The 14099-nt window shown below is 35.7% G+C and overlaps 1 protein-coding gene across 1 annotated transcript; it reads left to right on the forward strand.

Annotated features, from left to right (window-relative positions):
* Positions 1–284: 284 nt before the first annotated feature.
* Positions 285–12598, forward strand: LOC134496682 (vomeronasal type-2 receptor 26-like). Its single transcript, XM_063302393.1, has 6 exons — positions 285–430; positions 1822–2113; positions 2885–3742; positions 5074–5301; positions 6809–6935; positions 11697–12598. The coding sequence occupies exons 1-6, from the start codon at positions 285–287 to the stop codon at positions 12596–12598; spliced, it is 2553 nt and encodes an 850-aa protein (XP_063158463.1).
* Positions 12599–14099: the final 1501 nt, after the last annotated feature.

The following is a 14099-nucleotide window of genomic DNA, read 5'->3' on the forward strand; positions in this document are numbered from 1 at the left end:
GCAACCATGCACACAACCAGACTGCAAACTAACAGTTAAAACATTGAATCTGTTTAGAGAACACATTCCAGTACTGTGGCAACAGTCCTGGAGGCCATATGTGTAAGGATAATCAAAAATGATGCTGCACAGTTTCATGTCGTGGAGACAGGATGTTTTTCTGTATAGGAACATCTGTCTTTCTCCGGATGAGAATTGTCAATAACAGGATGGGGGTGATAGCAATGTTGCTCCTTGTGTTGCTATTCTGTGTTATATGCAAGACACACACCATCAATTGTACCATGCGTGATGATCCACTTCCTATAGCCCATCAATTTGCTCAGCCAGGAAATGTTATCATCGGGGCAATTGCCACTCAAGCCTTCTTCTTTCACAACAGCCCTTCCTTCACAGAAGAGCCCTCTCGGATGTTGATCAACGAAGTGGTGTAAGGAATTCTATTTTTCTTCTCTTCAGACCACTGAGTGCAAAAGAATTGGGAAAAAATGGTTGCTTACAGGCTTAGAAAGTGATAAATCTTTGGAAGTTTTCATAACCCCAACATCATTGGGAATTTTCTGTTCATTAGTTTGCTCTCTTTTTTAAGTATGGCTGCTGAGTAGCAAACTCCATGCGGCTTCACACTCTGCCCTAAATCCATATATGATTCCTCTGATTTTCACTGAGGTGTTTTCTGAATGCAGCCTTTGTGATTCATAAATCATGTGTTAATAGCTTAAGACAATTTGTCAATCTGCCAATTATAGGATATTGAGCTAATCATAGGTAAAGCACACCATATCTCAACACAATGTGTGAAGTAAGTGACTGTCAAATGCTTTGTATTCTCTGAGACAGGGAAAGGACATTGTATAATAAGGCTACACAGTATATTAGATAAGAAGAGTAAACTTTGGAAGTGGGTTCATGGCACACTCCCGGTTGATGGGTCATAACCTGTTTCTACTTTTTTTTTTTTAGACCACTGTGCAGAAAATAATTAGAAAAAAAAATTAAGCAAGAGGTTTATAAAGTTTCGTAACCCCAAAGTAATTGTAAATTTTCTATTAATTAGTTTGCTCTCTCTTTTAAGTATGGCTGCTGAGTAGAAAACTCCATGTGGCTTCACACACTCCCCTAAATGTGAATATGTTTCCTCTGATTTTCACTTAGATGTTTTTTTAAATGCAGCCTTTGTGATTTACAAACTGTGATTAATGGTTTAGGATAATTTGTAAATTTTCCAACTGTTTCAGCAAAATATGTCTTATCTCAATGTGTAGAGAAGGTCACTGCTGAATGCAGTATTTGCTATGAATTACAGTTTTCTGATTTGCTTCATTTTATTGCATGTAAGTACTGCTAGATTCAAAGGTTTGTTGTATATATTTTCAGCTAGAAATAATAAGGCTTTCTAATATATAAGAAGAGAAAACTTTGGAAATGGATTCATGGCAAACTTCCCATCCCTTAAAAGTTCAATAAGAATTTAAAATGTGTATTAATTAAACTTCCCATCCCTTAAAAGTTCAATAAGAATTTAAAATGTGTATTAATTAAACTTCCCATCCCATAAAAGTTCAGTAAGAATTTAAAATGTGTATTAATTAATTAATTGATTGATTGATTTGTCAGTTTGGGGCTGTACCCTGTTTCTTTCCAAAGATAGTCATTTCAGGAGATGAAACAAACCAACCTTTCTCATGGGCTGACCCAAATCATTTGCCAACTTAGGCAAAACCAAAGTGTTGCTTCCTCTAAATTATTTCAGACATCCAGTGTAGGAGTATGGAAATGCACTCTTCATATCATTTCATTAAGTTGGGAGTTTTATTGCAGTTCTGTGCCAAAGGAGTATCAGCCCATCCTTGCTTTGGTATTTGCTGTCAAAGAGATCAACAAGGATCCTAAACTCTTACCGAACATCACATTGGGTTTCCACATTGTGAACAACTACATCCATGCAAGGATAACCTATAAGGCCATCGTGAGCCTGCTTTGTACACATCATAGGTTTGTCCCCAATTTCACCTGTGATCCAAAGAAAAAAATTATTGCTGCCATAGGAGGACGTTTGACAGAAGCTTCTTCCATTATGGCCACCATTCTTGCCAACTATAAGATTCCACAGGTAGGCCCTTGAGATGGCTTCCTAGAAATCCCAAATGATTTTATATTATTTAACTTCTTAAAATATCTTTAGGCTGTTTTCAGAATAAAACCTTTCACAAGATGAGAATACGGTAGAGTACATTCAATAAATATATAGTAAAGATGAATAAACTATAGTGATAATTAAATATTTAGAACCCAAGGACTCATTGCAGTCCCCTCAAAGGTGATGAAGGATGGCAAACACCTGTTTGTAGTTTGTTCTAGAGAGGTTGGGCCACTGTGACAAAAGACACTCCCTTTCCTTGCCAATCCATCAGCTCTCAGGTGGTCAAACACGATCTTAGAATCTATCGGAATGGTATGTACAATCTACCTTCCTCCAAGCTCTCAGAGCAGAGAGATACATATTTTCCATAATGTCATCCTCTGCATATGGAATTTTGTATGACTTCTACCTCCATCTTTGATATGTGTGGAGGGTATTTTTCTATTTTTACACAATGTATAAGTTTATGTGCTGGCATTTTGTTTTGCTACATTTAAACACTGACAATCTTTGTAGCTTACATTATCATATTTCAGCAAGACTGAGTAACTTATTCTGCATCAGATTATTTATTTATTTAAATTTAGTATAGCTACCCAAATCTCAAGGACTCTGAACTAAAGCTAACCCCCCCCCCAAATCCATAAAAACAGGTAAAACTTTTAGTTTTAATTTAACAACGAACTCTATTTAATATTCTCTCTTAATCCTTCTAATTATTTGCTGTATATTTTCTTTCAGCTTGCTTATGGAACATTTGCACCAGTATATGGTAGCAAAAATATGTTCCCATTCCTGTACCAGATGGTACCAAATGAAGTCCATCAATACACTGGGATTATCCAGTTACTCCAGCATTTTGGATGGACATGGATTGGGCTCTTGGCTGTGGATGATGACTATGGAGACATGTTTTTGCAGAAAATTGTACCATTGCTTTCCCAAAACAACATTTGTTATGCTTTCATACTTAGAACACCACGGAGGAAATATCTGGATGAATATATACAGATGATTTCAGTGAAATCAAGATATGTTCAACTTTTTACGGATCAAAAAGTTCACGTATGCTTTGTATATGGAGCACCTCCATCCCTTCTAAATCTGAGAACAATAATCCTTATAGCATCTTTGAACTCACTGCCACCTTTGGGTAAAGTGTGGATTGTTACATCCCATTGGAATTTTGAATCACTGTCCATTCAGAGAGATTGGGACATACAGAGTTTCCATGGTGCCCTTTCATTCACAGTTCGCTCAAAAGAACCACCCGGATTCCAAGAATTTGTTCACACTGTAAGGCCATCCTGGGCAAAAGAAGACAATTTCATTCAGAATTTTTGGGAGCAGGCATTTGACTGCCTATTACACATTTCCAGTGGAAATGAAGATAACAAATTATTGTGTACTGGGGATGAGAAGTTAGAGAGTCTGCCTAGTACATTTTTTGAAATGAACATGAGTGGTCATAGCTACAACATCTACAATGCTGTTCATATTGTGGCACGTTCCTTGTATGTTTTATCCATGTCCAGACCCAGGAGTAGAAGATTTCTAAAAGCAGAGGGGTTGGCATTTCATGATGTAAAACCATGGCAGGTACTTAAAATAGCCACAACAATAACAACAGCAACAATAGAAAGGCAGTTCGTATATCATAATATAAAATCATGACAGGAAAGGCACTGTTGTTTTGGCTAACAGCTGTACTTTTAGATATTAATTTATTTTGGCTTCCAGGAGGAATTGGAAATATGACTGGATATGCAGTGATGTTGTGGAAGTGGGAGACATTAGCACATTAAGCCTTATTGATGTGATGTTAGGGAGACCTAGAAGGCAGAATAAGTAAAAACAAGTCTTCCAGTCTTCACTTTGGCTTAACAGTTATCCTGGATCACATCTACTGTATGTCATTGAAGAATGCTAGCTTTGCCAAATAATTTCAGTCTCATTATTTTTGTCAGAAAAATTGGGCTGAGAGCTAAGGCATAAACTGCAGATGATCCAATCCTGGCTTAGACTATTTTTTGTGAGCCAATTTCTCTTCTGTTCCTGAAAATTCTTGTACCAGATTCTTTGGCCTGATACACTTTGTCAATGTTATAGGATATGTATTGCATGGTTTGTACAGGTCGAGCCTGAAAGAGAAAAGTGTGGAGGTTAAAATTTTGTCTCTAATGCTAATATAAATGCCTTCATTAATTAAGTAGAGGCCATGTGATCTGCTTGAAGAAGACATTTGCATTGTCTTGGAGCTACCCAGTGGTCTCTTATTGGCTGCTTTACCTTCTCCCCATTTTCCAACTGTTAGAGGACTCGCATTCCAACTTAGTGTCCTTCCTCATTTGCAAAAACAAGCAAAAGTTGAGTTTTCACAGGCCTAGAGAAGACTGAGGAGAGGTTAAAAAACAGAGGATGGAGAATTACAATGGCTGTTTCTTTTCACTCTGAGAATTGTGGGGTCCAATATTCCAACCACTCTGTGGGGAGAGATGGGCAGTAGTATAAATTTGAGAAAGAAAGAAAGAAAGAAAGAAACAAATAAATAAGTATTCTTTGTGAGGAAGCTTTGAGGGGGTCCTTGCTTAAATCTTTGTTGAAGCAAATCTGCTTTTTAAAGATTTGCACAGCATAATACCTACATGTAGTCTTTTGAAAGAAAGTGTTAACATACAACACTAAGGTATGATGGAGCCTCCATTCTAAGTTGGAAGGGTAATGTCCTTCCAAAACATGTTCCTTTATCCAGTGGGAATGAGCTGAAAGAGAAGGGCTGTAATTTTGGAATATGCAGCCATTTTATCTATTATACCTCAAAATCCCAGCTGTGTTTTATAAAGCAGAGTGCTTGACTCTGAAGTAGTCTTGTTCACTGGATCTGATTTCAAGACTTAATATCCCTTTCTTGCATGTTTTTTTTTACCCAGATTCATCATTTTTTAAAGAACATTTTATTCAACAACAGTATGGGAGACACTATTACTTTTGATGAAAAGGGAGAATTAATTACAGGTTTTGATGTTATCAACTGGGTCACTTTCCCCAATAATTCCTTTACTCGAGTGAAGGTGGGAACATTGGAACCTTGGGCTCCACCAAGCAGAGAATTAATTCTTAATGACAATCAAATTGTATGGCACGGAAGCTTTAATCAGGTGAGAAGAAGCTGCAGAGTCTAAACTAAAACAAAGGCAAAGTGTCCTTTGAAGCAATTCTCAAATACTTGGCAATAATTGTCAAAGACTATATTTTGATCTTTTAAAGTTCTTGAGCATTCCATGTACTGAAGTGGAATATTCTATTTTATACATTATATTCTACCCTGCATTAATAAGACCTTATCCAAGGCAGATTAAAAGATTTATACTGTCAATGGTACCTGAAACATACAGAATTTAACATCTTTGGTTCTGGGTGGGGTTGCACTGCCCCTGACAGACCCTGTGTGGAACTTGGGGGTCCTACTGGACTCACGTCTCCTGATCAAAGAACAGGTGGCAGTCGTGGCCAGGAGGGCCTTTGCACAACTTCATCTTGTGTGCCAGTTACACCCTTTCCTGGACCAGGAGGCCCTTCGCACAGTCACTCATGCCCTGGTCATCTCCCATAAAGACTACTGTAATGTGCTCTACATAGGGCTACCCTCGAAGAGTATCTGGAAGCTACAGCTGGTCGAAAATGTGGCTGCGCGAGCAATTTTTGGTGCCCCTAGATTGGCACACGTTACACCATTGCTTCATGAGCTGCATTGGGTACTGGTTTGCTTCTGGGTGCAATTCAAGTTGTTGGTTATTACCTTTAAAGCCCTACATGGCACGGGACCAGGGTACCTGAGGGACCATCTTGTCTGCATTACAACTACCCATCCCACCCAATCCTGCAGAGGGGGCATATTACGGACCCCATCTGTAAGAGAATTCCATCTGATGGGTCAAGGAAGCATGCCTTCTCTGTAGTGGCTCCCACCTTTTGGAACATCCTTCCCCCAGAGATAAGACAGATTCCATCTCTTGTGGCCTTCTGAGAAGAACTAAAAACCTGGCTCTGCCACCTTGCTTGGGGCGGGAGGGGGAGTAATCACCCCTGGAGATGGTTAGCACCCTAAATGGCCTCTTAGATATATATAAGTGATATTCCAACTAGCATCGTCATCTGGATTTTATACTGTATTTATTTTTAATATTATATTTGTATTTATATTTATTTATGGAATTTTAATGTTTTATTTTGGTCGTAAACCACCCTGTCCCCTCTTTGTGGGGGAGATGGGCGGTGGCAAAATTTAATAAATAAATAAACACATATGGCCAACGTAGCAAGTGCCAAATTGATTTTACCTGTTGAAATATTCCATCCTCAACAGAATATGGACAACCAGGTTTGTAATCTGCTTTCAAATCATCTTTAGAAACAGCATTACAGGAAAAAAAATCAGTTAGGGCAATCAAAATTGAGTCAGATCTCGTAAAAACATGAGTTTCTGCCATTCTTAACGTCTAGGTAGTAAACATTTCAACAGCCCCCAAAGCTGCCCATTTTCAGGGGCATGGGAAATGTATTCAGGATTAGTTTGATAATGTTACTCAGCCTAACCTAATTCCCTCCTGTCAACAATATATGGCATTTTATTTCCCTGTTTCTTTCATACGTGTTTCTGTTTAGGCGCTGCCTCTCTCTATGTGCAATGACCACTGCTCTCCAGGCTACAGCAGAAAGAAGAAGGAGGGAGAGAAATTTTGCTGCTATGATTGTGTGCCATGTCCAGAAGGGCAGATCTCTGACAAAATAGGTAGGACAAAGAAATAACTTTGGCTAACTGGCCAGAAAAAATCCAGCCCAGCGCCCTTATTTATTTAGGTACAACAACATGAACAATAGCAAAAATAAAAGAAAAGGAAGAAAGGAAGGAAATGAAAAAGTGTGTGAGAGTCAAAAAATAAAACCAATGACAATAGCTATCTATCTATCTATCTATCTATCTATCTATCTATCTATCTATCTATCTATCTATCAATTGATCGATCTATCTTTCTATCTATCATCTACTTACCTACCAACCAACCTACCTACCATCTTCTACAGTATATCTATCATCTATCAGTTTCTCATGCATGTATTTCCTGTATGTAAATGAAGCTAGAAATATCAGTTCCAGTAAACAATGTCCATGTTTGACCATATTTTACTGTCATCATCCATACATAAAAGATTTCTAAAGGAATTCATTCATAGACCAGGCAATATCAATGCACTGAGTAACATGGGCCACATATTTATCTCTCCAATGTTGAAGGGTTAGTTTCTAGGTAATAAGAAGGGCACGGAGAATCTATTTCCACTGTCTGCATGTCAATTTCCATGCAGCAGTTGAAAAGAATATGGACATCTGAAAATATTAAACCTTGTCTTCACGTCAGTTTAATATATAGGGCATCCCGATACCTTGTCTTTTAATGATGATAATTCTTACTGCATTGCTAACAACCTGATGATTTAATAATTCTTTTTCAATAGAAACAAATTGGTATTCAGTAATAATAGTCTGACATTTATTCAATTTTTGGACAGAAATGTTAAGGTTGTTCACATTGTTTAGATAGAATGGGGATCTCCAATTCTTTCTTCCATTCATTCTTTAAAAACTGCATATCAATTTTACAAATGGCAAGTGGTAAAACAAAATTCTTTTTGTTCTGGGTGGCCTAAAAAGACTACATCAATGCCTTTGAAATGTATGGGGACCATATACATATCTACATAACTATGGTCTTATTACTTTAATGAATGAATGATCTCAGGTGTCAGTGTAATGTCTGAGATTGCTACCTCTTTATGTATTAAAAAATAAGAATTCCTATCCTAGTTGTCCTGATGTCATATATATTGATAGAAATCTTGATATGTTTAAAGAGTTCTCTTTTTCCAGATATGGATGTCTGCATAAGATGTTCAGAAAATCACTATCCAAACAAGATCCACAATCAATGTATTCCCAAAGGATTGACCTATCTCTCCTATGAAGAACCTTTGGGAATCCTCTTCATGATATTGGCTATTGTTTTCTCTTTGATTACAACCTTTGTGCTTGGAATATTTTGGTTGTATTGAGAGACTCCAATTGTCAAAGCCAACTTTTTCCCTAGAGTTGAGTTTTCCCTTCCTTAAAAGGAACAAATAATTTCAAAAAATGGCAAGTGGTAAAACACCAGGACTGGATGAATTTCCTATAGAATGGTATAAAACATTTATAGACCCTTTGGTGCCAAAACTCTGTCAATTGTATAATGAGATACTTGATAGGGGAATATTATCAGAGGCATTTAATCAGGCTTATATTATAAATATACCAAAACCAGGTTAAGAGCATACTCAGTGTTCTAATCATCATCCAATTTCTCTGATTAATGTTGATACAAAGAGTTTAACAGCAGTGCTAGCAAACAGATTATAGCAAGTGATACTGCTCGTTATTAACAATGATCCAGCAGGGTTTATAAAAACTAGGCAAGCAGCAGAAAACTTTAGGTTAGTTGTAAACTTAATAGACTTGAATAAAAATAAAGACCAATTTGTAATTTTATCTTTAGATGTAGAAAAAGTTTTTGACAAAATATATAGACAGTACATGTTTGCTGTACCAAACAAGTTTGGATTTCCCTTGAGATTTATAAAATGGGTTAAGATGTTATATTAATTGCCCACACCTGAAGTAAAGGGTACTGGTATCCTTTCTGCTACTTTCTCATTATTTAGAGGAAGTGGACAAGCATGTGCTTTTTCACCCTTGCTTTTCATTATTTACATGGAATCCTTGCCTTGTGCTATAAGACAACACAAGGAGACTTACAGAGTAGTACACAATTCGGTTGAACAGAAACTGGGTTTATTTGCAAATGATATTCTTTTGTTTATTACTAAACCTCATACTACTATTCCAGTGTTGATGCAAAGGCTAGATGCCTTTAGTAAAATAGCAGGGTATTTTATTCATTGATCCAAATTGGAATTGATGCCAGTAGGTGAAAATTTAGTTATCCATCCATTTAAGGAATATCAATTCTATGTTAGTACTGAATCCATTAAATATTTAGATATGTGCATACCAAAATATATAACTCTGTTAGTAACATGCAGTATAAATAAAATATGTAAAGAGGTTTCTTTAGATATGGATAGATGGGAGTCATTAAACCTCACCCTTTGGGGAAAGGTGAATATTATTCCCAGATTAATTTATATTCTGAGAGGAATTCCTGTTCAAATATCTGGAAAATATTTTCAGAAAATGAATTCTTTGTTTAGAAAATTTTTATGGGGTTTTTGATTAGAGGAATACCTTTACAGAAAATGCAATTACCAATTAATGAAGGAGAATTTGGTTTTCTGAATCTGGAGCTGTACCATCAAGCTTACCTTCTGACAATTATTAAATACTGGAAGTCAACAATTGGTGTTAATTTCCAAATGGGGCAATTTTGGAATATACAGATCAGGCACCTTTGGTTGGATAGATAGTATTAGGATCTAAATACAAAAAACCTCCAATATCTCTGGAAACACATATGTCAGTTAGAAAGCTATGGAATAGAATGTCTAATAAAAAAATGATCCTTTTTCTCATGCTAAATTGAATTTATGGGAAAATGCAAAATCAAAAATTGGGAAAAAAGATAGTGATATGGAAAAGTTGGATGCAAGCAGGGATATTGACTTTAGACCAATTGATAAATGATGAAGATGAATTTTAACACAGGGTGTGTTAAGAGGTAAATAGCATCTATTGGATGTTTCCCAATGGCAATATCTACAGCTACACCATTTGTTAACAACATTGTATGGAGAAGCAGCATTTTCAGCTTCTGAGGCACCTGAGATACTAGAATGACCTGTTAAATCTTTTAAAACTAAAAAAAAAAAACCCCTACTATTAGCTTTTATAGATATTTGTTATCAATAAATAAGTTTGATGTGCAGATGTTAAGGGATGAGTGAAATAAAGAATTAGAGGTTTCTATGTTGCCTAAGAATAAGTGATTAACATCTATAGCAAGAGTGTCAATGGGCCTTAACCTATGATTTATAAAACAAAAAATAATATTTAGAATTTATTGAACCCACTACATTTGTATAGAAAAGGATTGTCCAAAAGAGCATTTTGTTGGAGATGTAATAAGGACAATACCTCTTGAAAGCATGTGTTTTTACAATGTCCTATACTTACTACATTTTGGGACAATATAAATAAGATTGTGTGACAAAAGCTAAATTTTTCAGTTTAAAATTCAGTTCAAAATATTCTTTTGAACTATATACCCAGAGTATATATGGAATTTCTCATCTGGACAACATAAATGGATTCTCCGTGCCCTTACTAGGGCCAAAAGACTGTTACTGTAACATTGGAAAGGTAAATGTATGGCCCCATTTACTCAATGGATTGAAGACCTGATTGCACTTTCCACTTATGACTAAATTGCCTATAGACATAGATTTGTATGGACAAGTATAATGAAATATAGAACTAATTTATACTAAATACATCAGGTTAAAAAAAAACTTGGCAGTTATATAAATGTATTAGAAATATATATGCATTAGAATAATATTTGTGTTGATAAATATACATAGATTTGTAACTGTTTACCGTTATAATGATATACTATGCCAAGATTTTTCCTTTGTTGTATTTTTTCACTTTTTTGTAAAAGCACTTCTAAAGTGTCTTTTTTCTTCTTGATAGTGTATGTATTATTATTATTATTATATTCTGTGTTTTGATTTTCTTTTTTTGTTATTAATTAAAAGCGCACATGTGTGTGTATTTATATAGTATATATATGTTATATATATATATATAAGATATGTGTGTGTGTGTGTGTGTATGTGTATATATATATTAGTTTCCACTTCCAATCCCAATTAAGCTATTTTTGAATTTATACTAGAAAGAGAAAACTTTGATAGTAATAAGCCACATATTTATTAATAATAACCTCTATGGCAATGGGGGCATGTTGGTGATCATACTTTAAGAAAAAGTAAAATAGATGTATAAAGTGATTTCCTTTCTTCTTTTCAGTAAGCACCCTCTCCTCTCCCTCCTCCCCCAATGTATGAAATTCTAAAGAAATGGACAAGAACTTTCTGCAGGCATTGGGTTTTATTACTGCTAATTTTCCATTAAAAAAGAAAAGATGGTAGAAACTGTAATACAAATAAATTTTTAAAAATGTATAGTTCAGATTTACTATTCATATAAAGTCCTACAATTTCACAAAATTCTTTTTGTTCTGGGTGGCCTGAAAAGAGTACATCAATGCCTTTGAAATCTATGGGGACCATATAAATATCTACATAATTGTGGTCTTATTACTTTAATGAATGAATGATCTCAGGTGTCAATGTAATGTATGAGATTGCTACCTGTTTATGCATTAAAAAGTAAGATTTTCTATCCTATTTTCGCTAAAAACCAACATGGATCAAAATTGTTCTGATGTCATATATATTGATAGAAATCTTGATATATTTAAAGAGTTTCTTTTTCCAGATATGGATGTCTGCATAAGATGTCCAGAAGATTGCTATCCGAACAAGATACACAATCAATGTATTCCCAAAGTATTGACCTATCTCTCCTATGAAGAACCTTTTGGAATCCTCTTCATGATATTGACTATTGTTTTCTCTTTGATTACAATCTTTGTGCTTGGAATCTTTTGGATGCATCGAGAGACTCCAATTGTCAAAGCCAACAACCGGAGCATCACTTGTATCCTCCTCTTCTCCCTTCTTCTCTGCTTCCTCTGCTCCTTCCTCTTCATCGGAAGGCCTCAGAAGCTGACTTGCCTTCTCCAGCAAACGACTTTTGGCATCATCTTCTCAGTGGCCCTTTCATCTGTATTGGCCAAAACCATGACTGTGATTCTGGCATTCATGGCAACCAAGCCAGGCTCTGGAATGAGGAAATGGGTAGGGAAAGGACTGACCAATTCTATTGTTCTTTTGGGTTCCTTCATGCAGGTGGGAATTTGCATCGTGTGGCTGAGTACCTCTCCTCCTTTCCCAGATACAGACTTGCACTCACAGAAGAGGGAGATCATACTGGAATGTAATGAGGGCTCAGTGATCATGTTTTACTGTGTCCTGGGTTACATGGGTTTCCTGGCTAGTGTCAGCTTTCATATGGCTTTCCAAGCCAGGAAGTTGCCCAACAGTTTCAATGAGGCCAAGTTTATCACTTTCAGCATGTTGGTCTTTTGCAGCGTTTGGCTGTCATTTGTTCCAACCTACCTGAGTACCAAAGGAAAGTACATGGTAGCTGTGGAGATCTTCTCTATCTTATCCTCCAGCGCTGGCTTACTGGGATGTATATTTTCCCCCAAATGTTACATCATTTTATTGAGGCCTGAGATGAATAAGAAGGAACATTTAATAAGGAAAAAAAAGTAACTGTCTTTTTGTATTCATATCTAATGAATCATCTTTAGATTATTCCTGAAGTTTATGTTTGTTTGTTTGTTTCTGTGTTAAAACATTTCCTTCAATTCCTTGAAGGAATTTGGAAAGAACTCTGTAAGCTTGATTTAAATCCATCCATACATGAAACACTGTATGGAGTAAATAAGTCCTTAAAAGGGGATATGTTTCAACATCAAAGAATGGATTTGTTCCATCCAGCATAATGTGAATGATGATTACATGAATGTAAATTTTGGTGAAAATAATCTGATGTGTCCATATATTCCCCTAACCTGAAAGTATCATCATATAGAAGTTTGGAATCTTATTAGGTTGTATATGGTCCTGTGGGATATTAAAAGTTTATTTTGGAGCATGTTCAAATTTTATATGTTTTTCAGATTGGCTCAGTAAAGTGGTAGGTTATGTAGCCAGGCATTGAATTAGGCTTTGGATTAATGGGAATATTCATGCCCTGGTTGCATGATAACATGCAAATATTGGACTAAAGGCTTTGGCAGGAGATGTGAAAAATGAGTAAGAGAGAAGAATGAATTTGATCTTTAGAGAACAACATTATTTCCAAATTTTAATGGTAGATACTAGAAATTCTGTTCTGAGTTGAAGCATTCACATGTAGCTGTTGATAGTATTGATGCCTATGGTGACATTCTTGTGAACAGCATCAAGCAGAAAATATTGAAATTATCATCATCTTGTGAGTGAAATGCTGTGACCTCCAATATGGTCTCCATCTGAAAGACTGATTTGGAATTTAAGTATAGTAATTGTGAAGCAACAATGGGAATTTCAGTAGAAGAATATTAAACTTACTCCAGATGTTAAGCTCAGCAAAATTGTTAGATGTTCATTTGTATATTATTCCAGTTTTGATTGCTAAAATGACAATTCATTTTCTCAAAAATGTTGGAAGTGTAATGAACAGATCAGATCAGATCATTTTTTTCATATGTGGTAGCAATGCTGTAAAGATCAACCATTTTGGAAAATGGTTGATATTACAGTGGAACAAATTTTTAAAACTGAATTCCCATTGAAACCTGAGAAATGAAATTTTTATTAAACCATACAGTCCCTCAAAGTAGTCTGAACTACTTCTGCCTCTGCTAAGTGCTGTGTTATAAGCTTCTTACTGGAGATGTTTGATTCCTATCTGGGAAGAATGGCTAAACAAGTTGTTGGAGTGTGCTTCAATATTCAGAATAACTTTGTATTTAAAAACCTATTTAAAGTATATTTAACTTGGAATTAAATTAGACAAATGAATCAGACCTTTGTGGGAATGATTTTTGCTTGTTTGTTTGTTTTGTTTACTATTAAAGAGTGTGGACAATTGGTGGATTTTACAAAACAAAAAATAAGGTAATATGAGCCAGACTGTGATGCTGACTGTAACTAAGGAGTGCCGCTTGAGACAAAAGTATAAAGGCCCAGGAAGACAAAACAGAATTTTTTTAAAAAAGGGTAGTGG

The sequence above is a fragment of the Candoia aspera genome, chromosome 4 (genome assembly GCF_035149785.1).
Source record: "Candoia aspera isolate rCanAsp1 chromosome 4, rCanAsp1.hap2, whole genome shotgun sequence".
NCBI lineage: Eukaryota > Metazoa > Chordata > Lepidosauria > Squamata > Boidae > Candoia > Candoia aspera.

Coding starts and splice junctions, on each gene's coding strand:
- LOC134496682 (XM_063302393.1), top strand. CDS start 285: ATGCGTGATGATCCACTTCCTATAGCCCATCAATTTGCTCAGCCAGGA. Junction 3,743..5,073: donor ATGATGTAAAACCATGGCAG/GTACTTAAAATA, acceptor TTTTTTACCCAG/ATTCATCATTTTTTAAAGAA. Junction 6,936..11,696: donor GCAGATCTCTGACAAAATAG/GTAGGACAAAGA, acceptor TTCTTTTTCCAG/ATATGGATGTCTGCATAAGA.